The sequence below is a fragment of the Vulpes vulpes genome, chromosome 14 (assembly GCF_048418805.1).
Source record: "Vulpes vulpes isolate BD-2025 chromosome 14, VulVul3, whole genome shotgun sequence".
Classification (NCBI taxonomy): domain Eukaryota; kingdom Metazoa; phylum Chordata; class Mammalia; order Carnivora; family Canidae; genus Vulpes; species Vulpes vulpes.
In genome coordinates, this window is record NC_132793.1 from 51,049,032 (window position 1) to 51,073,401 (window position 24,370).

The window sequence follows — 24,370 nt, forward strand, 5'->3', positions numbered from 1 at the left end:
ATCATAGGGTAGTTCTATTTTTAATCTTCTGAGGAACCTCCAATATTGTTTTCCACAGTGGCTGTATCAGTTTGAGCGTCCACCACAGTGTAAGCAGGTTTCCTTTTCTCCATATCCTCACCAACACTTATTCTTTCTCATCTTATTAATAATAGACATTCTAACAGGCATGGAGTGATACCTCATTCTGGTTCTGATTGGCATTTCTCTGACAATTAGTAATGTTAAGGAATCTTGACTCGAATCATTTGGAAAAGCCAACAAGGCTTTGTAACCTAATCATAACCATCTCTTAACTTCATTGCTTTAAATATTAGAAATTTATATACTAAATAAACATCAAGCATAAGATATAGCTGTAAATATATTTCAGGTATCAGATCTTAGGATAATTCAATAATATTAATGGCCTACAAAGCCACTGAAGGTTCAACATGATAAAATTCCTGCCTTAGGAAAGCTAGAAGCAAAGTTTATTAATCTACAAAACTAATATATTAATTCAAGGTTAATATAATAATTAACATCTATAACTGACATTGTTATCAGGCTTAAACACTTTTATTTTGAGAGTAAAATCTAAACCTATAAAGTTGCACAAAACCTTCTAAAAACTCTCTCACACACAAACTCCATTTATATACATAGTAATATTATAAAGAATTTACCAAAGTTTTCTTTATAATAACATAAGGTTGAAAACCATGTAAATATGTCACTCCTTTGCTCAAAATCTTCAATGTTCTCTCATATATCTAACAGCATCAAAGTCTTTACAATAATTTTCCATGACTGTATGATCCAAATCCCTATTATTTCTCTGATCCCATCTTTGAGTTATTCTCTCTCACTCTGTTCTGAAATAATCTCATTTCAGGCAGTCTCAATATTTGCGCCCTTAGTTCTTTCAGATCTCTGCATAAATCCCACTTTATCAGTGAAGACTTGACAACCCCATATATAAAAATACATCCCATCACCCTTTTTCTTCCATCTTGCTTTATTTCTCTCCAGAGAACTGATCACTACTTGACATACATATATGTTTAATGTTTAATATACTTACTATTTAATATATATATACATTGAACTGTTTGTACCTAAAGAGTGAAAGGTCCAGAACAGAAAAAATTATGTTTATTTTGTGCACTACTATTCCTCAAAACCTAAAATGATACCATTACCCCTGACAACAAATATTCATTGATTGAACAAATGAAAAAAAAAAAAAGGAAGCAACTGTATATGCACTATTATGAAGTGATACCTAAAATATATTACATTAAAAAGTAAGGTACAGAACAATATTGTTTTATGCACTACCATTTCTATAAGAGCAGGAGGCATAAAATGAACGTTTATGTTTTTATCTGTATACTATGCTTCTGAAATGTTACCCCTGAGGTAGGAAACGGAGAGACCAAGGAAGGACACTTAGACTCTTATATCTGTACATGTACTACCTATCCAGAGAAATTAAAGTTCTGCCTTTATGAATAAGATATACACAAGATAATCCTGCAGGAAAATCTACAATCTATACCTAACTCAATGAATACTAATTAATTTATACATGAACCAAGGTGTATTATTAGAATAAAACTGTAATAAAATCTTACGTGTTTCAATAATATATAACACGCATTATTTCATTTCAGTGTCATAAAAATCCTGTCAGGCAAGGTGAATATACATTCATTCCTTCTTTCTATGGAAAAGAAAAGTCAGAAAGGTTAAGAAACCTGACTGTGGTTAGAAAGCAGAGGCAAAGCTCAATTTGGGTCTCTTAATTTTTTGTCTGGTACTTTTCTCAATATATTTAATGAAAAGAGTCTTCAAATTAACATTGATCTTATGCATTTCAAGAAAGAAAGTGTACCCGATGAGGAAAACAGATAAAGCTTCAATGATGTTGTCAATCTCAACTGTTATCAGTCCATTTTAGAGTTTAACTATAAAATTGAAAATATATCAGATACTACTGTAAAATGGACTACTAATGAGTCATAATGACAGACAATATTTAGTCAACAAACCAGATATTTTGTTGGTTGCAAATATAACAAAACAGGATTTTACTGACAGTGCTGTTCAACTAAGCAGAACTTAATAAGATTTGCAGAAGAAGATAAATAGACGTTGCATATTAGTCTAGCAAAAGAGCTTAAAAATGTGCAACTTCAGAAACATCAAAGTAAAGGCAATTATCTCTCAGAACAGCTAACCATATTTAAAAAGAACTCATTATGAAGCGCCATCAATTCTAGATATATCTGACGTATAAGAAAGATTCTTTCAACAAAAATTATTATACGTGGTGCATAGCACATGCTATTATAAAGTAAAACAACTAGGTTGCTCTGGAGTGAAAAGGAAGCCAATTTCTCAACCTAACAGATACTGACTGAAAACTTATCTTCTTACAACTAAACAGATAAAAACAAAGTAAAGTGATGCTTTCAAGTTAATTAATTAATTTTAAAAATAGGAAAATCAATGTTACTCAGGGATTAGAAATTTCTGGTATTTCCATCATTATCCAAGGACAGCCAACAAAGAATTCACCTTCCTCATAAGCTCCAAAGGCAGATTCTTCTGCCCTGAAGAGCTAGAATTGAAGAATGAAATAAAATAATCCTTGGTTTTATAGAACATTTAAACAACTCAAGATTCCTACAGATTTCTCAGCACATTTAATCTGCCAACAACCCAATCAGCTATGAAAGATTTATCTTCTAATTCAGTATTTCCCAAAGTATGTTCCGTTGCACTGTGGCCCCTTCAAGACGCTCTTTGAAAAGGAATTGGGTCAATATTTTCAGAGACACTGCCTTCCACACTACATTTCCCCTCCCAGGCATTGGATATTAAAAGTTTAGAAAATTCCAGCAGTCAGTACAAAGGCTTCTTTTGTCTTAGCCCAGCATGTCCCAAATTCTGGAACTCCTTTCTCCTCGGAACACTTTGAGAACACCAAATTCTTTTGATTTTCTACTAACTCACTGGTTACTCACTTAGTTTCCTATTGGATCCTCCTCTCCTAGATCACTTAACTTGAAGTGCCCCAAAGTTCGATCCTTCTTTCTCTTTTCTTCTCTATTCTCTCTTACTTGGTGACTGCATACAGTCACATGATTTTAACTTACAACCCCCAAATTTATATCTCCAGTCCAAATCATACTCCTGAACTTGTGGCCCAAATACCAAATTTATATCTCCAGTCCAAATCATACTCCTGAACTTGTGGCCCAAATAACCAAATTTTGACAATGACTTGTTTTTCTTAAAAAGACAAACTAAAATCTTGCTCTTCCTCTTCAAAGCTGCTCGAGGTATAATCCTTCCATGCACTCAAAACAAATTTTAGTCTTCTAGTCTGCCTGCTAAAAACATTAAAATCATCCTTGCCTATTCTTGCCCATATCCCATATTTAATCCATAGGAAATCTCCTGGGGTCAACCTTCAAAATACATCTGGAAGCGAAACACTTCTTGCAACTTCCCATACTCCTCCCATCCTTGCTCAAACTGTAAACTATAACGTGGGTCACTGCAATAATCTTCTCCCATCTCGTTCCCCTTAAGTAGTTTAACATTTCTTCCATAGTAATCCGTTTAAATAAAAAGTCAAAGCACGTCATCCCTCTGTTACTGCTCTCCAACCCAATGGGGCTCCCCACTTCACTCAGAGAAAAGCTATAATCCTTAGTAAATGGTCCACAAAGCCCCAAGAACTGTTCTCCAATGCTTCTCTAAACTCGTTCCCTATACTCTCATCTTCTCCTCTACTCAGACTTCCTTAACCACCCCTCGAATAGTCCAACATCCTCCTGCATGATAGCCTCTGCAACAGGTGTACCCTCTGAAATATTCTTTCCCCAGAAGTTAAGGGATTTAATAGCTCCATTACCAGTCTTTGTTCAAATGTCAACTTCCCAATGATGCTTATCCTGACTTGAATTTAAAATTCTGTCCCAACCTCTAGACACTCAACCCTCTACTCTACTGTTTCTATTTCTTGTCATTTATCATTTTCTAGTAATAATATATAATTTACCACTTATTTATTAACTGCCACTCACTACAGATTGTGATCTCTAAGAGAGGGCTTTTTTTTCTATTAATTTTATTCACGGAGGTATCTCAATCACTTAGAAATGTACTTGACGCATTGTAGGTGCTCAGTAAATATTTTTGAATGAATAAATGAAATATACTTATGCCCAGACAATAGAGAAGTACTGTGTAATACTTAATATTCATTATTTTCTCCTTGGTATTTTGACCAAAATAAGGCCAAAGTTTAAAAAAGAAAACACTAGAAGGATGACTTCTCCTGGGACCCTTGGGGGGGGTGGGGCTCAGTGGTTGGGCCAGGGCATGATTCTGGAGTCTCAGGGTGGAGTCCCACATCAGGTTCCCTGCATGGAGCCTGCTTCTCTCTCCACCTGTGTCTCTGCCGCCTCTCTTTCTGTGTGTCTCTCATAAATAAATAAATAAAATCTTTAAAAAAAAAAAAAAAGGATGACCTCCTGACAGAGATAATTATATTATCTGTCTCCACAATTTTTTTAGATTTCTTTAAATTAATAAACAGCCTGTCGTACTTACTGTATAATACAGCCAAAATAAACATTAATACATCTAAGAACCTGACGATACAACCTTAACTCTGATTACACATTGAATCACCTTAAAAATTGTATATTTTATCAGATCACTAAGATGGGCAGTAGCACCATACGGCACTCCTTCCACAAAAGCATTCACCACTGAAGAGTAAGTGTCCTGGTTAATACTGCCGATAATTAGGATCCTGTAAAAGGGTTAACTAATTGACTCTCTTACTCTTAAATAATATTTAGGCCAAATTTTCAAGATTTTCCATTATACCATAGTTTGATTTTTAGTTCTTCCAATTCTTCGATATTCAACTAGATTTTTTAATGACCCATTGATTCTTAAAATGTTATTTTATTATTTTAAACTACATGTATTATGGCATTCCACTGTAAATTCCTTAAAGAATTACTGGAGGCACTGCCTCAAGGAAGAGATATGTTCATGATTAACATTTCAATTATTTAAAATAAATTGGATAAAATGAAATGAGTCGCCTCACTCTGTAAAAACTTCCAGAGTGTTATTCACCATCACTTAATAATGGGTACAAGAGAAAGTTTAAAAGTGCTAGAAAGCAGTTTGTTCTCATAAACGGCTATATGTTCTCTCTGAAACATTATTTATTCATTTGTTAAAAATTTTGTCTTCATGATTATGAAAGATAAAATTGCAAATGATGGCAAGTTCCAAAAGAAGTAAGAACTGATTAACTGTTATATTTTAAGTTTCAAGGTCTGGTTTTTAGTCATAGTTACCAAATGAGGATATGCTATCATCCAGTGAGTTGAGTATCTTGTTTTGTCATAATAATGCCAATATGGGTCATGTGACAGAGAATTAAAATAAATTAGGGGACAGCCTCGGTGTTTCAGCAGTTCAGCACCACCTTCAGCCCAGGGCCTAACCCTGGAGACCCGGGATCAAGTCCCACATGAGGCTCCCTACATTCTCCCTCTGCCTGTGTCTCTGCCTCTTTCTCTCTCTGTATCTCTCATGAATAAATAAATAAAATATTTAAAATAAATAAATTAAATTAAATTAAAAATAAATAAAATAAAATAAAATAAAATAAAATAAAATAAAATAAAATAAATTAGGTAGTCAGTTCTAAAACTATCCGCCACTGAATCAAGCTTTGAAGTATCCAATTCCACACCCACATGGAGACAAGGAAGTATTATAAACTACACTCAGGGAACAAAGATTTACTAGCCAAGGTTTTTAAAACCCAAGTAAAAGAAAAAGCTTCAGAAGTTCCTCTGAAAGACTGCATATAACAGATAATTATCAAGAATCAGAAAGGGCCCTTAGTACATAGAGGAAAATCTTTATTATCTGATAGGACAGTAAAGGAGAGAAGGGAAATATAATACACAACAATGTAATATACAGATTAGTATGGCTCAATTAATAACAAACATGGGAATAATCACAATAATTTAAATATTTCATATTTTCACATTTATCACATTTTTAAGTCCTTTAATTTATCGAGATCCTTATCTGGCCCCTTCCCCAAGAACTCAGTGTCTGTTTTTTAGAAGCCCCATTTGCACAGTTTTTCAGTGACTCAGAATGCTCTACTGCCTTTTCTTTAAGAAAGGAGTGAAATACACTCCCACTGTGCCCTCTACCTCCCTTGCAACTCCTGCCTGTGTTTGTGTGGACCTCCAATCCCCAGAACCACGCTGGGATGGACACCTTGTCTGTAAAACCCTGGGTAACTGTCAAATCATGATCCAGACTTCAGATTGTTCTGTATAAAATGCAAAACAAATGTTTTTATTAGCAACAACAAAAAGTGTCTCCTTTCTTACAGAGACACTGGAATATGTTTAACAATCAAATTTTACTATTAAGAACCACATAAACTAAAAATGACGATAATACCAGCTATAGTATCATTAACTATGATAGTTCTATCTATGGACTACATTCAGCTACTCACAGAAAAAGCCAAGGACATAGCTGAGGCTTTTTCAACCTTGGCACTACTGATATTTTGGGCTGGACCCTTTTTTTTGTTGAGGGTGTGAAGGCAGGGGCTGTCCTGTGCATCATAGGATGCTTAGAAGCATCAGTAGCCTCTACCCATCAGATACTGCTATAGTACCTACTAACTATAACAACCAAAAATATGTGGAGACATTGCCAGATGTCCTCTGGGGGGCAAAACTACTGCCTTGGTGAGAACCACCAACCTAAAATGGAAAGAAAGAAGGAAAAGAGGAAAGAAGGGAGGAAGAGAGGGAGGTAAAGTATTTATAACTAGGCATTCTAAACAGTTAATAAAACTACATAAAATGAAGCTGAATTTCTAGATGGTGCATTGAATGTGTTTATTGTAGTTTAAGAATATTTATATGAAAAATCTACTTTTAAACAAAATCAAATGTATTGTTAAATAGTAAACACATCATCAATCTCAGGTAAATAAGATTGTATTGTACTTAAGAAGAAAAAATAGGGAACCCTGGGTGGCGCAGTGGTTTAGCGCCTGCCTTTGGCCCAGGGTGCGATCCTGGAGACCTGGGATCGAGTCCCATGTCAGGCTCCCGGTGCATGGAGCCTGCTTCTCCCTCTGCCTGTGTCTCTGCCTCTCTCTCTCTCTCTGTGTGACTATCACAAATAAAAAATTAAAAAAAAAAAAAAGAAGAAAAAATAAATAGCTTTCTCCTTATTTCTTACTTCTATCTTAAGAACAACACTCTATCTTCCCGCTGTCTCCCAGGATGAAAAATACTACGGTCTTTGCACTCAGTTCTGAAGGCAAGAGAAGAGCTTTTTCCTCTGACTCTATAAGTGGTTCCAGAAAGTGTTCTCTGGATGACCTGAGGTGACTGACAAGCCTACTTTGCATTCATGGACAAGTTTAATAGGATCTGCACATTAACAAGACTAATAATTTGTCATAGCAAAAGAATTAAGTTTTGTATTCACTTGTTACCCAAATATTACTCTTTCAAGTTTTTCTTTTGATTACTTTTTGGCTTACCATAGATGTAACTGATCGTGCATCTTCTTCATAATTCACTACTGGAGGTGGCTCTTTCCCTTCATTTTCTTGTACTTTTTGCTCTAGTAATTCTTTCTGTGCTGTAAACTTTGCCTCAGTGCATCTCAGCTGCTGGACTGACTGTTTCAGCTCTTCTAGTGTCTGTTTTTGGCTTAGCAGAAGCACAATACTGAAAGAGAACACGTTAGACATAAATTATTTCAACTTCTTTAAAAAATGAAGACTTTAAAGAAAACCATATAGGTACATTATGCTTCTGTTTCATTTTCATCTTTGTAACAGTCCTTCAGAATCATTAGAATTATAAAACTAAACAGCTTGCACATCACGATATTTACTAAATGTTAGCATTAACAAAATGGAAGGGGGAAAAACAACAAAATGGAAGAAAATATTTGGAAGCAAAACCCAAATTCTGGATGCTTTCAAATCTAATGTAATCTATGGCATTCATTCTATTCAACAGCTAAACCATTTACCTCACAGAGTACGGACACTTAGGCTGAGAAGTGTGGCGCCTAAGGGGAATTAATACGACTGAAGCAGAATCTCAGTTTATTTCAAATCTCAAATGGAATGTAGCTGAAGGAAGACCTGTGCCTTGGGTAAAATAAATCATATCAAGGTGACAACCCAGGACGAAGCTGTGTTTATATTGCACGGGGTGTGTTTTTAGAGTTGGAGAAAACTGTTCTGACAAGGACTGAGGACTGAGCTGTCACTGAGGAAATGAACACAAGTCCCCACATCTTCCCAATACCAAGACTACCAAGATAAGTGACTTCCCCATTTCTTCTTTTGAGAACTGCATAGGCCACATGTTCTTTTATTGTGACCTTTGAACCCCTGAAATCTGCCCTAAAGGGAATTTCAAACTATTTCAAATTCACCCACAAGAAAAAGGTAGTGGTGGCAAGGAATACCTTCTGGAAACACTGTCATACATGGCATATTAATAATTTTTTTTAGGATTTTATTTATTTATTCATGAGAGACACAGAGAGAGAGGCAGAGACACAGGCAGAGGGAGAATCAGACTCCCTGCAAGGAACCTGATGTGGGACTCAATCCCAGGACCCTGGGGTCATGCCCTGGGCCCAAGGCAGGCACTCAACCATGGAGCCACCCAGGGGACCCGGCATATTAATATTTTAAAGAACGGTGTCATGTACCATTGAAAACAGGTCATTAAAATGTAAGTGACACTAAACTGTCAATAAGGGAAAACTTCAAAACTGGAGAATAAGATCAGAAAATGTCACCTTCTTAAATTAGAATCTAAATGGATCAATATTGATTGAATAAGTAATCAGAGGCAGAAAGAGCCCACTAAGAGAAACTTGTTTATAAATATGTTGATCAATATTTTGAAAACTCAATTCCAATCAAATTGAGCAGGGTGCCACCTCAGTGAATGCTGTAAGGAAAGCTATAATCTCCTCATTATACTGTAGTGAGTTTCAGGTGAGTATCCTAATAAAAAAGGGAACTCAGGTAGAGAACGGAGTGAAATGTGGAAAAAGTAAAACTAACATTTAAGATTATTTTTAACAAGAACTTAGCAATGTTCAAAAGATTAGCCCCTCCAACCAGTGGAGTTCACGGCAAGAGTAATGAAGAAGGGTATACATACCGTCAGAGCTCATTAACACTTCCCAAGTAAAATCATCGAGGCATAATGGAAAGAGTGTAATTACACTGAACGAGAACAGATTCAACTTAATGACTTAATCACGCTGTTTTTCTCATCTTCAGTTTTAGCATCGGAAAAATTGATAATAATACCAAACTGTCAGGGTTGTTCTGAATACAATGAGATAATACTTGAAAAACTGTTAGCACAGTACCTACCATAAAGTCAGAATTCAGTAAATAGCAATTATCATTTATATCACCGTCATTCAGCCATCTGTGACCTGGGTTCTAAACCCACACAGATTTTCTAACAAATTCATGCTGGTTTGCCTATTAGGTAGTAAGTCCTTTTACATACATATTTTTTTTTCTCTGTAAATCTCTTCAGATTTTTAAAACAACCACTTTTGTGGGCATAAATTCATGAGGACTAGGTTCTGGCTAAGATTACAACCATATGAACCTAAAACTTCTTGGGAATTCCTTCTTTGTACCTCCTAGCCACCGAAGAATCACATGACAAGTGGACAAGGAACGACAAAGTAAATGTACAAAGTAAGATGGTAAAAACACATATTCGTATACATACACAGGATGAGTCCGAAAAACAGGGTAAATGATTTCACAAATGTGAACCAATTATTAGAGAAGTATACTTGAAAATAATAACACTTTAAAACCATTGCTGCTACCATTAGCCTTTTGTAAATAAATTTCATAAATAGGAAAAAAGGCAAAACAATAATCAAAGGAATGATAATAGACTTCAAAATAAAATATGAAATATCAAATAAGGAACAATAATTGCAAAAAAAGTCAATATTAACTGAACATCTGAACAAAATTCAAAGAAATACATTTATGGGAAGTAAAACATACTTTTTGTTATCTCTTCAACTATATGGCAGGCCCCCAAGATGACTACACCCTCCTCTCCAGAACCTGTGTATATATTACCTTACATAGCAAAAGGGAGTTTACATAGCAAAAGGGAGTTTAAGGACATTGGAACGGGGAAGTTATTTTAGATGATCCAGGCAAGCCCGATAGAAGCATCTGATAAGAGGGAAGAAAAAGGGGACTATGTTAGAGAAGGCAATGTGACAAGAACAAAAAGGGAAGAAAAGCACTGTGATGTGGGGCCAGGAGTCAAGGGAATGAGGAAAGTACCTAGAAGCTGAAAAACAGAAAAAGTAGATTCTACCCCACCCCCCGACCCCTGTGGGCCCCAGAGTATCCAGAAGAAATTAGCCCCATCAACAACTTGCTATTACACCCCTAAGATTCATTTCCAACATCTGATCTCCAGAAATATAAGAGAATAAATTTGTGTTGTTTTAAGTTACCCAGTCTATTGCAATTTGTTATGGCAGGAAAAGAAAACGAACACAAACCCTAAGAGAGATGGTACCATTTTAAGCAGCTGAACTAGAAGGACTGTTATATGGTTGTGCAGTAGCCAATAAGAACCAGAATATACACTTAGGAGAAAAATATTAAAGAGTTAGAAGTATTATTAAGCCAGGGGGGAAAAAAAGGCTGTATTACATGAAGGATGTAAATAAACTAGTTTTAGCTTAATTAAATACTAAACACATTTTTTGAAGGATTAAACCATCATAGGAAGTTAGAATTAAAAAAGAAAAAAAAGGGATCCCTGGGTGGCGCAGCGGTTTGGCGCCTGCCTTTGGCCCAGGGCGCGATCCTGGAGACCCGGGATCGAGTCCCACGTCGGGCTCCCGGTGCATGGAGCCTGCTTCTCCCTCTGCCTGTGTCTCTGCCTCTCTCTCTCTCTCTGTGACTATCATGAATAAATAAATGAAATCTTTAAAAAAAAAAAAAAAAAAAAAAACTTAAATAGAAATATCAGACAGCCCAGCAATTCTGTTTCTGGGTATTTACCCAAAGAAAACAACAACACTAATACAAAAAGGTATCTGCATCCCTATGTTCCCTGCAGCATTATTTTAAAAAGCCAAGATACGGAAACAATCTAACTGTCCATCAATAATGGATGGATGAAGATGATGTGGTATGGTGTAGTGTGGATACAGATTATTCATATATATATATTTAAATATATAAATCCACAATGAAATATTATTCAGCCATAAGCAAAGAATGAAATCTTGCCACTTGTGACAATATGGATGGACCTAGAGGGTGTTATGCTAAGTAAAATAAGTCAGACAGAGAAAAACAAATACCATATGATTTCAATTATATGTAGACTCTAAAAAACAAAACAAACAAAACAAAACAAAAACTTATAAATACAGAGAACAAACAAGTGGTTGCCAGAGGAGAGAGGGTTAGTAGGATGGGCAAAATTTGCAAAATGACTTAAGAGGTACAAACTTCTGGTTATAAAGCAAATAAGTCACAAAGATGTAAAATACAGCACAGGAAATATTAGTCAATAGTATCATAATAATTTTGTTGGTGACAGTAACTAGACTTCTCATAGTGCTCATTTTGCAATGTATACAAATGCTGAATCACTCCGTTTTTTTACACATGAAACTAATAGGATATTGTATACCAACTATAGTTCAACAAGAATAATAAATTAATAAATTAAAAGCTTTGAAGTCCTATATATTACATACAGTTTAGAGGAAAAAAGCTCTATTTTTAAACATGACGTCTCATGGCATTTACAGTCTCAATATTACTACTATTTCACCTTTATTTTACTCCAGATAATAAATGGGGTATTCCAAAATGATCAACATAAAGGAGAAAAGTTACCATTTTCAACAAATGGTACAAGCACAAGTGGACACACAAATGCAAAAAAATGAATAAAAAACCAGACCTTATACCATTCATAAAACTTAACTCAAAATGGATCATAGACCTAAAAGCAAGACATAAACTATAAAACTCCTAGGGGATATATAGGAGAAAACCTAGATGACCTTGGGTATGATAGCTTTTTAGATAACACCAAAGGCACAATCTGTGAAATTAATATTTGATACACTGGACTTCACCAAAATTAAAAACTTTTGGTCTCTGAAAGACAATGTCAGGAGAACAATAAGATAAGCCATAGACTGGGAGAAAATGATGAAAAACACGTATCTGATAAAGAACTGTTATCCAAAATATACAAAGATCTCTTAAATGTCAACAATAAGAAAACAAATAACTGAATTTACAAACAGTCAAAGACCTTAACGGACATTTCACCAACGGAGATATGCTGATGGAAAATAAGTACATGGAAAGATGCTCCCCATCATAGGTCTTCAGTGAAGTGCAAATTAAAACACTGAGCTATCACTACACACTTATGCGATGGCCAAACTCCAGAATGCTGACAACATCAAATGCTGGTAAGGATGTGCAGCAACAGGAGCTCTCATTCACTGCTGGTCGGAATACAATATGGTGTAGCCACTTTAAAAGGCAGTTTGGCAGTTACTCACAAAACTAAAAATACTCTGACCATAAGATCAAGCAATCACACTCCTTAGTATTTAGTCAAAGGAATTAGAGATTTATGTCCACACAAAAGCCTGCACACAGATGTTTTATATAATAGCTTCATTCATAATAGCCAAAACTTGGAAGCAACCACGATGTCTGTTAGTAGGTGGATGGATAAACCGTGGTTCATCCAGACAATGCAATGTTATTCAGTGCTCAAATGAGCTACCGTGCCACAAAAAGACACGGAGGAAATTTCTCTGTGTATTAAGCGAACGAAGCCAACATGAAACGGCTACATCATGTCTACTTCTAAATACATGGCATTCTGGAAAAGGCAAGCTATAGGGATAATAAAAAGATTAGCAGTTGACAACAGTTGAGGATGGATGGGGCAGGATAAGTAACTGGAATATGGAGGATTTTTAGCAAAAATTACTCTATATGATACCATAATGATGGACGCACATCATTATGCATTGCTCAAACCCACAAAATGTACAAGAGTGAAATGTAATTCATTTTTTTGTAAATGTAAAGTTTTAAAGATTTATTTTTTTGAGAGAGCACTGAATGTGTGAACTGGGGTGAAGTGGGGGGAGGAGTAGAGGGAGGAGGAGAGAGAAAACCTCAAACCTCAAGCTAACTCCTTGCTCCCTGCTGAGCACAGGGCCTGACATGGGGCTCGATCCCAGGACCCTGAGATCATGACCTGAGCCATCCAGAATGAATGCAGAATAGAATGTAATTTAAAGTAAAACTTTAGGCGATAAAGAGGTATCACTGTTAAGTTCAACGGTTGTAACAGATGTAACATTCTGGTTGGGGATAATGATAAGGGGGAAGATATGCATGAATCAGGACAGGGGTTATCTGGAAGGTCCCTCAAGCTCCCCTTCAATTTTGCTCTCAGAGCCATCAGAAAAAACCAACCTGCCACTGCCGCACTTCATTTCAGACTTTTGGCCTCCAGAACTATGAGAGAATAAATCTGTATTTTAAGCCACCAGGCTTGCAGTCCATTGTTCTGGCAGCCCTAGGAAACTAACACACATACACCATGGAATGCTACTTAACAATAAAAAGGAATGGATTATGATGAATGTAAAAAGCCAATCTCAAGAGACTGCATACACTGTGACTCCATTTACACAACATTCTCTCTTGGAAAGACAAAACTGTAGAAATGGAGGATAGATTAAAAGTTGCCAGGAGTTAAGGGTGTGAGATGGAAGGCAGTGCAGCTATAAAAACGCAACATGAGGGATCCTTGCAATGTTGGAAATGTTCTGCACCATTACTGCATCAATATTATATTATGTTGTAGTTTTCCAAGATTCTACCATTGGGGAGAACTGAGTTTAGGGTACCTGAGAATCTCTCTGTATTGATTCCTACAACTACATGTCAATCCATAATTGTCTGAAAATGAAAAATGTAATTAAAAATGCATATCAGGGCAGCCCCCGTGGCTCAGCGGTTTAGCGCCGCCTTCAGCACAGGGCATGATCTGGAGACCCGGGATCAAGTCCCACATTGGGCTCCCTGCATGGAACCTGCTTCTCCCTCTGCCTGTGCCTCTCTCTCTCTCTCTCTCTCTCTCTCTCTGTGTGTGTGTTTTTCATGATTAAATAAATAAAATCTTTCTGGGGGATCCCTGGGTGGTGCAGCGGTTTGGCGCCTGCCTTTGGCCCAGGGTGCGATCCTGGAGACCCGAGATCGAATCCCACGTCGGGCTCCCGGTGCATGGAGCCTGCTTCTCCTTCTGCCTGTGTCTCTGCCTCTCTCTCTCTCTCTCTCTGTGTGTGTGTGTGTGTGACTATCATAAATAAATAAAAATTTAAAAAAATAAAAAATAAAAAATAAAAAATAAAATCTTTCTTAAAAAATGCATATCATTACTGCAGCATCATGCTTCCTCAGGTGAGGGGAGGTTTTAATAATACATGTCTTGGGTTCCTAAATACTCTGTTTTATGGATAGTCCTTTTTTATTCTCCTTCCGGAGTTCTAAAATATCTATTGTACTGTATCATATTGGCAATCACTTAGTCATTCTGAGACACTATCCTAATACCAGGAATTAAGTAAAAATATACATTTCCTGGTTTTTAGTTTAGTGGTTTTGAAGAACAATAAGATTTCCTAGGAACAATAATATGTCCTGTTTCAAGGTTCTAGTCCTAACTTTTTTAATCAATATGTCTGATCACGAAATTAATAAGCAACATTAGCTTCCTCTAATTAATCTCATGGAGTTTGATACATAATGATAAAATTTCACTTACATTAACATCTTGCTTTTGTTCAATAGTTAATTTTTTTAAAGTATTGCTATAATCACTATACCACATATTATACAATTATTTTTATGTTTATAATACCATTGAGTAAACAAGCTATACATACTACAGTAAAAAGAAAATTATAGAAAAATGAACAACTGTATAATACAAGATATATTGGAAGCCATAAATTAATTAATTTTTTAAGACTTTATTTATTCATGAGAGACACAGAGAGAGAGGCAGAGACATAGGCAGAGGGAAAAGCAGGCTCCATGCAGGGAGCCCAACGTGGGACTCGATCCCCAGGCTCCGGGATCATGCCCTGAGCCAAAGGCAGGCAAACGCTCAACCACTGAGCACCCAGGCATCCCAATAAATAAATTTAAAACGTGAATGGGATCAGGGTCTTTGCACCTGCAACTGACTCCCTATCACTGACTACTCTTTCCATGCATTCTTCACATGGAGGGCAACTTCTGTCCTCCACATCTAGCAAAAATGCCACTTTCTAGGAGACCCCTGACTATCGTTAAGTAGGTGCTCCTCTATTATTCCTCTATCTGAACTTATTTGATAACAATTATCATAATTGTTCATTTCTTATTTGTATTAGTCTACTCCGAGAAAGTGTAAGCGTCATGAGACATGGGATGATATATATCTTACCTTTCATTGTATTCACAGTGCCTAGCAGACATGCAATAAATATTATCGAATGAATCCCTTATGTAGGCAGCACATTTTTCTGAAATACACATAATTTTCAAATCTTGAGACAAAAATAAAAGATCCCTGAATTTGCAGATTAGAACAATACCCTAGATGGATCAAGTCTTTTTTTTTTCTTTTCAAGTCTTAATTAACTATAAGCTAGAGGTGATTTTACAAGTCTCTTAAAATTTCAGGGCCTCAGATGATACACAATTTGAAAGACCGGGGGTTAAGTCAAATGATCAAGATTTTGCATGGTGCTGAGTTTTGATTTTATAACATATAAAGTATTTTTAAGTATTAGGTGATAATGGCATAAAACACAAAATTGAATAATCGTTCACTTTTTGGAAGTCAAGCCAAACATTAAAACCAATAGTAATATTACTTGCTCTTCATGCCACCGAGTCATAAATAACATATGCTTGGTATACTCTCCCATAAACTATTTTCTAATACAGTAGACAAGGATCATAAATCAGGAGAAGATTGATATTATTTCCATTTGAATAAATATGCTTTAGAAGTAATGAGTAAAGTTATGTATACTAGAGTGACATTTTGCATTGTATTAAAATTATACCATTTCAAGTGGTTGGTTTTATTCTTTTTACTCTAATTTTTTTTAAAATATAATTCTACAATAGCTACATTTCAACTGAGACTGCATTATTTATATAAGCTAAAACTCTACTTGTTAGTGTGAATTTAATGTCACATAAAAACCATTCTTTAAGTTTATTTTTCATTTTAGATTATTCAATTATAGGAATCAAAGCTATCAAATGATTTGTCATAGAATTTATTTTTTCCCTGTAACCATAAAATGTTTTAAAGACATTTATGTTAAACTCAAATGTAAAGGTTTTAACTTTAGTTCCCTATTATAATTCAACAGAACCAATAATGTCTTCTGTTAGGCAAAAATTCAGTAGAATTGCAATAATTTAAGAATATAAATATCTGACTTATAGAATACTTTTAGCATTTGTTAAGAACTATAATTCTGTTTTATTGTTTAATTACTTCCAATTAACAGTACATGAAGCTAATAAAGTACTGCCTAGTAAAAAAAAAATTATAAATCTATTTCTAAAACTAGATTGAAAATGCTTTTAATTATATCTGTATTTAAATTTGTATGTAGATTTGTATGTAGATTCACATACATACACACACACAAGGATATGTTTATGAATTCTTAAGAAACTGAAATGCAAACATTTTCACTAGAATCCCTTTCAGGTTGCTTCGCAAAGTATTTTAACATATAAGGGAAAGACAAACTTCAACTCTACTAGCATCTAAATTAATGAGATTTCACAATGACTGCTTATAGTTATATAAATATACTTAACGTTTTCAAGATTATGCCACAAAGCTAACAATAAAAATATCAGAATAATATGGGCTAACAAAATTTGAGTTAAATAGGACTCAGCCCCTGAACTGCTTGACATACTTATCCCTTCTAACTTATTCTCATAAGAACACTATTAAAATATCAAGATCAAGCTGATGCTGTGATCAAAGAGACATATGCTGTGGAGTCAGGAACTCATGCATTTTCTACCACTGCCTAGGTATGTAATTATAATTTTTTTAAATTCTTTAAGTCATAAAGGTAAAATACAGGCAAATACACGAAAGGCATAGTGAAGACAGCATTCTATGTGATAACGTACATACATCTTGTGTAACATGTGGAAGAGAGTAAGAACTCAATATAAGTTATTTCCCACATATCTACTACCTGTTAAGCCCCACCTCCTATACACCCATTCTCACTTCCTAATAAATACAAATAAGTGGAGGAGATGGATCACATTCATTACACAGATGAAGAAAGAGTCAAAGATGTGAGTCAAGAAAATATAGCAAAAAAAAAAAAAATCAAAGAATCTCACAATTTCTAGATTAAGATAACACTTAAAAATAACACTGTCTCCTCCAAGAGTGTATAGTCAGACATGCTAGAGAGAGGGTCAGCATCTAACAGTCTTTATACTCACTACACATTTTAAAACAGGGGTCATTTATAATGTATGCATTTACAAGACTGTAAAAAGTACAACTACCTGGTCATCTGTAAACATATGAAGAACTTATTCCCAAACACAAAAATATATTTATAATTCTTGTTTTGAATATCATATGTGCAATTGTTGATAAATTTTATTTTTATAATGCAAATAGAATCTTCTGTTGATGCAATATTGAAATTTTCCAGATTTAAGGAACGCCCAAATCAACTCAGATTTTCCTGTTCCCATCTTTAAAAAGCTCACTGATTACAATATAATATTTAATGCCAAGTTATAATAAGAGTCACAGTATAAGTGGGAGAGGTAGAACTCTAATATTCTGATTTGTATAATAGAATAGATGGTGTTGCCATTCACTGAAATAAGTAATACTAAGAGTGATCAGTTTAGCGTCTGCCTTCGGCTCAGGTCATGATTTCAGGGTCCTGGAATGGAGCCCCACATTGGGCTCTCCACTCAGAAGGGAGCCTGCCTCTCCCTTTTCCTCTTCCTCTCCCCCTTTTTCTCATGCTCCCTCACTCTCTCAAATAAATAAATAAAATCTTTAAAAAAAATAAAATAAAAAGTGAGCACTGGACCCAACTGAGAAGAAAGGGTGAACATAATATAAAAAATAATGTAAAATTTGTGATAAAGTAGGAATGACAAGATACAAAAAAATAGGCCCAAGAAATAGAAGTACAGAGGATGGGTACAAACGCAGTAGATGTGGATATCTAGTCACAAGAAATGAGGGAGCTGCCACCTGAGGATTCTAATTTTTTCTATAATGTAGAAAGGTCCATCTGCTGCCAATGATGGGGGAGATGAGAGGATCAGAGATTTGAGAGAAGAGAAGAATATCTGAGAAGTTATGTAGAAAGAGCGAGTATAGACCAGAGAAATCTGACACATCACAATTTCCTTGAGAATCTGGATAAATCAAGCCAGTCCTTGAGAATCTTGATAAATCAAGCCAGTTATAAGACAAATTTACACACTCTAGTCAGGAGTAGAGAAACGATACTAGCTACTCCTGTTGGAGATTCAAACAATAACCAAAGCCAAATGTTAATTTTAAATTATAGATCAAAATGGAAACATTAAAAAAAAAAAAAACAGCAGAAAACATAACTAGTAAAATCAGTGAAAACAACAGTATCCCCATACCAGTAAAGTAGGAGGATCCAGCAGGACACTTACAGATCCACAAACCAGCAAGAAAAACAACAGTAAGACAAAACAGCACAGCAAATCTTAGGGATTTTTATAACTGAAGAAGATTGGGATTTCCTAATAAGCATGTTTGCTTCCTTCTAACACAAAGAGGCCAATTTCTGGGTTCACACTGATCTGTCACTTTCTGAACAAGAAATGCACAGCAAACCTAGTGGACACTGATGAGGGGAATAAACACAACTTCTAACAGGATTTTTCAGAAAGTGGTTCAAACTGTTAAAACAATGAGACTTGATCAGTACACTAAACTGACAAAAAAAAAAAAAAAAAAAAAACCCAGATCGCTTTTCCAGAGTCCTAGAGAGCAACTCAACAATACCACATTTTACACTTAAAATGAAAATTTAGCTTCTAGAAATTTTACATCCATGATAACATGCGACTGAAGTATTCTGTAAAATTCTATCAAACTTTCTTCCTTCAAATTATTTGTTTTACTCACTCAGACTTCTTTTCACAGGTCTTAGAGGACTCCTCAATTCTCTTCTCTAGCTCCAGGACAGCCTCCTCCTTGTTTACAAGCATCTGCTGTGTCTGTATAAGTTCCTCTGCTAAAGTTTTCAACCTAGAATGAACAGTTTCCTCATTATCAATCAATACATTAGTTACACTCACCTTATGCACAAAACCTGAGCATTCAGACATCTAAGGCAGTGATGTCCAAAATGGTAGCCATGTGTAATTTAATTTAAAATAAAGTAAAACTTCAGTTCCTTGGTTGCATTAACCACATTTCAACTGCTAAACAGATACATGTGGCAAGTGGCCATCCTGCTGGACAGTGCAGAGAAGAATATTTCAATAATCACAGGTAGTGTGCTTCAGGGCAGTCTGAGAGTCTTAGTCATCAAATAGAAAAAGACAAACAGAAAATTTAAAAAGAAGAAAGGATTTAAGCAAATAAATAGCTGTACTGTCCCAGGAAGAATGTATAGTGAAAAGACTATGGTTTTTGTTTTCAGATAAACGTGTATTTACATTTTGGCTTTGCCACTTTCTATGAGATGCTGGGCAAGCTGCATAAGTTCATTTTAAATCTATTTTCTCACTTGTAATTTGAGTGCAGTAGCACCTGCTTCAAAGCAGTACTTTGAGGATCATATAAACTAATGTATATATAATGACTAGTACTTAGTAGGTACTGAGTAAATGGTATCTAGTATTATTTGCAGAGATTATCTCATTTAATTCTCACAACAACCAATACCAATATTTTAAAGAAAAGAAAGTGAGGCTCAGTTGAATGGCAATTTAAGTGGATAGTAAGCTATTTCTCTTTTCATATAGTGTAATAATGCTTTATAGATATTTTACATATAGATATCAACAATTAAATACACAAAATTAATTATAAAATTAATTATAATTTTGGGCTGCATTAAATGCATGTGGTCCTGAGTAGAAATACTCCTGCCACAAAAAAAAAAAAAACACACAGCTATCATATCACATTAAAATTTTTATCTTCAGCCTCTTTTTTTTTTTAAGATTTTATTTATTTATTTATGAGAGACACAGAGAGGGAGAGAGAGAGAGGGAGAGGGAGAGAGAGAGGCAGAGACACAGGCAGAGGGAGAAGCAGGCTCCCTGCAGGGAGCCCGATGCAGGACTCGATCCTGGGACTCCAGGATCATGCCCTGGGCTGAAGGCAGGCACTAAACCGCTGAGCCACCTAGGGATCCCCTATCTTCAGCCTCTTAAAGCAATATATGAAACCCAAAATATACAAAAGTAAATATTAAATAATCCAACTCTACGAAAGTTTAAATTCATTGGAAGTTAAAGAGATGATAAAGAAAGTCAGAAACAAGCGTTGAACTATGAAGAAATATTTGCAGTGCAAAGTAGAAGCAAAAGCCTTCTTAGAATGGGGCATTGGAGTGGCTGTTGGTTTCTTTTTTTTTTTTTTTTTAATTTTATTTATTTATGATAGTCACAGAGAGAGAGAGAGAGAGAGGCAGAGACACAGGCAGAGGGAGAAGCAGGCTCCATGCACCGGGAGCCTGACGTGGGATTCAATTCCGGGTCTCCAGGATCGCGCCCTGGGCCAAAGGCAGGCGCCAAACCGCTGTGCCACCCAGGGATCCCGGCTGTTGGTTTCAGCTCAGGTAGTGATCTCAGGGTTGTGAGACTTATACTTAGCACCAGATTTTTTTTTAAAAATTACTATGTTAAAATTAGAGAACATTCTCAAGAAAGCTACATTTCAACCTCTGGTTTCAAGTTACCTACTAAACTATACATAAGCAGGTAAACAGCACTTACACATAAGGCTTGCCTGTTACACCATCTCATGAAAGTCCAGATCACAGGACACTACCTCAGGACCTGTCCCAACCACCTTCTGTCACCATAGTCTGGAGGCAACTGAGCAAAAACCAGTTTCTCCATATTGCCTTGGCCATATTACATAAATGCTGAATTTGAGAGAAAGCTCCTTCCTTCTCTTGACAACTTTTCACTCCTCTGTTCTTTGACTTCTCCTCTCCTATGCCTTCTCTCATTCTCTCCTCCCTCTGCTCAATCTTCCCTTGACCTCTTCTCAATTCTTCATTCATTCATTTAAATAACTGTTTGCTAAGCACATACCTTGTATCTGGCATTCTGCTGATGTTAGGGGATAACAAGAACCAACTGTGGCCTCGGGAAACTTACATTCTAGTAGAAGAAACATCAACTTTTGCCCTCCTTCTCTATTCTCTTTTACTACTACTGCTTCCTTTCCACAGTTGCTTAATTCTTCTTACTGTACAAAATAAATACATGGTCCTCCTAAACTGTGAGGCAGCACCCTGGCTTAAAAAAAAACAACAAAAAACTGAGTAAGACTTTGAAGTCAAAACTTCTTAATATTTCTAAATCTCTAAAGATTCTTGGTAGTAAATTCAAAGTGGAAAAGACAAATGATTTAGAAGAATGAAATCCTGTGGGGAAAGTATTTTCCCTTCTTTACCAGTATTCCCTTAAAAAAAAACCCTGGAGAGGGATGGAGCCAGTGAAGAGGAAAACATTCTAGTAATTACAGTTTACGTATAGATGACGTAATACATGTTAGGGTAGTTTGCAAATTTCAAAGCACTATTCACCATGCCATCATGGTTACATATGTTTGCCCATAAATATAATAGTAACAGTTCAAATGGCTTATTCTTTACATTTTTAAATTAAATATGTTGCATTTTAAACAGTTTGATCCAAAACAGTTAAATGTCATGAGACTACCTTAAAAAAAAAATTACAAAACCGACATAAATACTTAACATTTCCTGAATGCCAACCAGTTTAAAGTACTTAAATCCATAACATTCTTATAACAATATTATCTCCATTTACATATGAAGAATTGAGGCATAGAGATTAAGTATCTTGTCCAAGGATCTTGTCCAGCAAGCTGGTAGGTGGGAAGACACATTAAAGCCCTGGGTGGCGCAGCGGTTTGGCGCCTGCCTTTGGCCCAGGGCGCGATCCTGGAGACCCGGGATCGGGTCCCGCATTGGGCTCCTGGTGCATGGAGCCTGCTTCTCCCTCTGCCTGTGTCTCTGCCTCTCTCTCTCTCTCTGTGACTATCATAAATAAATAAATAAATAAATAAATAAATAAATAAATAAATAAATAATTAAAAAAAAAAAAAAAAAAAGCCCAGGCAGCTTAGATCCTGAGTCCATGACCTTAACAACTAATAACCTCTGTTTTAGTAGTTTCACTTCATAAAATTTATCTGGTGTGTGTGTGTGTGTGTGTGTGTGTGTGTGTATACACACACACTTGTTAAAGCATATATATAAACACAAAAATATTTATTGAAGCACTGCTTGTAATCAGAATAACCAAGGTGAACTCACCGTGATACTAATGACACTTAACCTTCAAGCACTACACTTGCAAGATCTCTTCCCAGACTCTGCATTCACTTTTCTATTTGTTAAGTCACTATAATTTTCCTTAAGGATGATGCACATGTGCGCGCACACACACACACACACACACCCCTTCCACAAGACCTGTACCCACCCCTAGTAATAGGAAGAAATTGAAAATAAATGCCCATGTATAAATAACTGCATTAAGGAAATGTTATTACATGTAAGATTAAAACACTGTATACTATTAATATGTCATATATGTTAAGAGAAGAGGATAATGCAAATGGTATGCATAGAATAAGCCCTCTTTACATATATATATGTATATATATATATATACATGCCTATGCTTGTATATAGATTCTGGAAAGAAACATGAACTTTTTTCACCAATTACCACCAGAAGGTAGAAATGGGGTCTATAAAAAGAAGAGCTTTGATTTTCACTGTACACCCTTTTGTAAGATTTTATCCTCTGCAAGCATTAGTTGGATTTTTTCAAAGACTTAATGTTACTTAAAGGTACAAAAAACAAAAACAATTATAGATAGTAACAAGTTTTCAGTACTTACACAATGACTTTTCTATCCTCAAACCATTGGACATCATTATCTAAATCTTACAGCACTCTTGTGAAAGACCTAACTTCCTAAAAAATTATATATTATAAACTTGCAATACTGTCACATTCATCATGACATTTTGGTTATTTTAAAAAATAAATAAATAGAAAAGGGTTACAATGCCTGAGGTAATTTTTCTGGTATCTTTTTTCTCTATTACAGCAACATAAATTGAAAAAAATAAAACTTTTCTTATAATCTCCCTTAAAATATTATTGCAGCAGCATAGCAATTTATGGATGACCTTCTATACCATGACACAAATTTTTATTAGCTTTTCTCATGATTAAACAGAAGATAGCTCCTAGTCAACCAAAGTTATGAGTTCCTATTAAGTATATTTATATCCTAACACACAACCTAATCCACCCCAACCAATAAATCCATCTGCCTTCTTCCATGTGATTTCTTTGTGTCCCTTATCAAAATATCTTTTTAACATGTCACCTGCCTTCTATTTTACAGATTTCTAAATCTTTCCCAGTCACTCACTCAAAAAGTATTCCCCTAATATAATCTAACATAATTGTAGTACATGATCAACCAAACATCAAACTTAAACTAAGACTATAAATGAGAACAGCAAAAAGCAAATTTGAAAAAACCACAGTCCTGCTTAAAATGGAAGAGTATTGCATTATTTATCATCCCACTGATTGACAAAGTTGATTCAGACAGTCTAATGGGTTAAATTGGTGTCATTCCCTACAACAGGAGTCATCAAACATTATTTGTAAAGGTCTGGAAAATAAATATTTTAGGCTTTGCCACCAAGAAGCAAAACCAAGGATATTATGTAGGTATTAATACAACAAAAGAGGAAACAAATACAAATATTTTATTGAAAAACCAAAAATAGGGCAGCCCCAGTGGCTCAGCAGTTTAGCACCTGCCTTCAGCCCAGGGCATGATCC

The 24,370-nt window shown here is 35.4% G+C and overlaps 1 protein-coding gene across 13 annotated transcripts in view; it reads right to left on the bottom strand.

Moving 5' to 3' along the window:
* FER (FER tyrosine kinase) overlaps positions 1-24,370 on the bottom strand; it is a 434,834-nt gene that overhangs the window by 299,562 nt on the left and 110,902 nt on the right. For 7 of the 13 annotated variants that reach the window (XM_025992805.2, XM_072736632.1, XM_072736627.1 and 4 more), the window contains 2 exons: positions 19,413-19,535; positions 7,619-7,808 (listed from right to left, as the gene is read on the bottom strand). In XM_025992805.2, the coding sequence (XP_025848590.1) occupies positions 7,619-7,808; positions 19,413-19,535 (313 nt within the window). Of the gene's footprint in view, positions 1-5,936; positions 6,825-7,618; positions 7,809-19,412; positions 19,536-24,370 lie in introns of those variants that run through there. The other 6 variants (XM_072736635.1, XM_072736634.1, XM_072736636.1 and 3 more) reach the window with 3 other exon arrangements.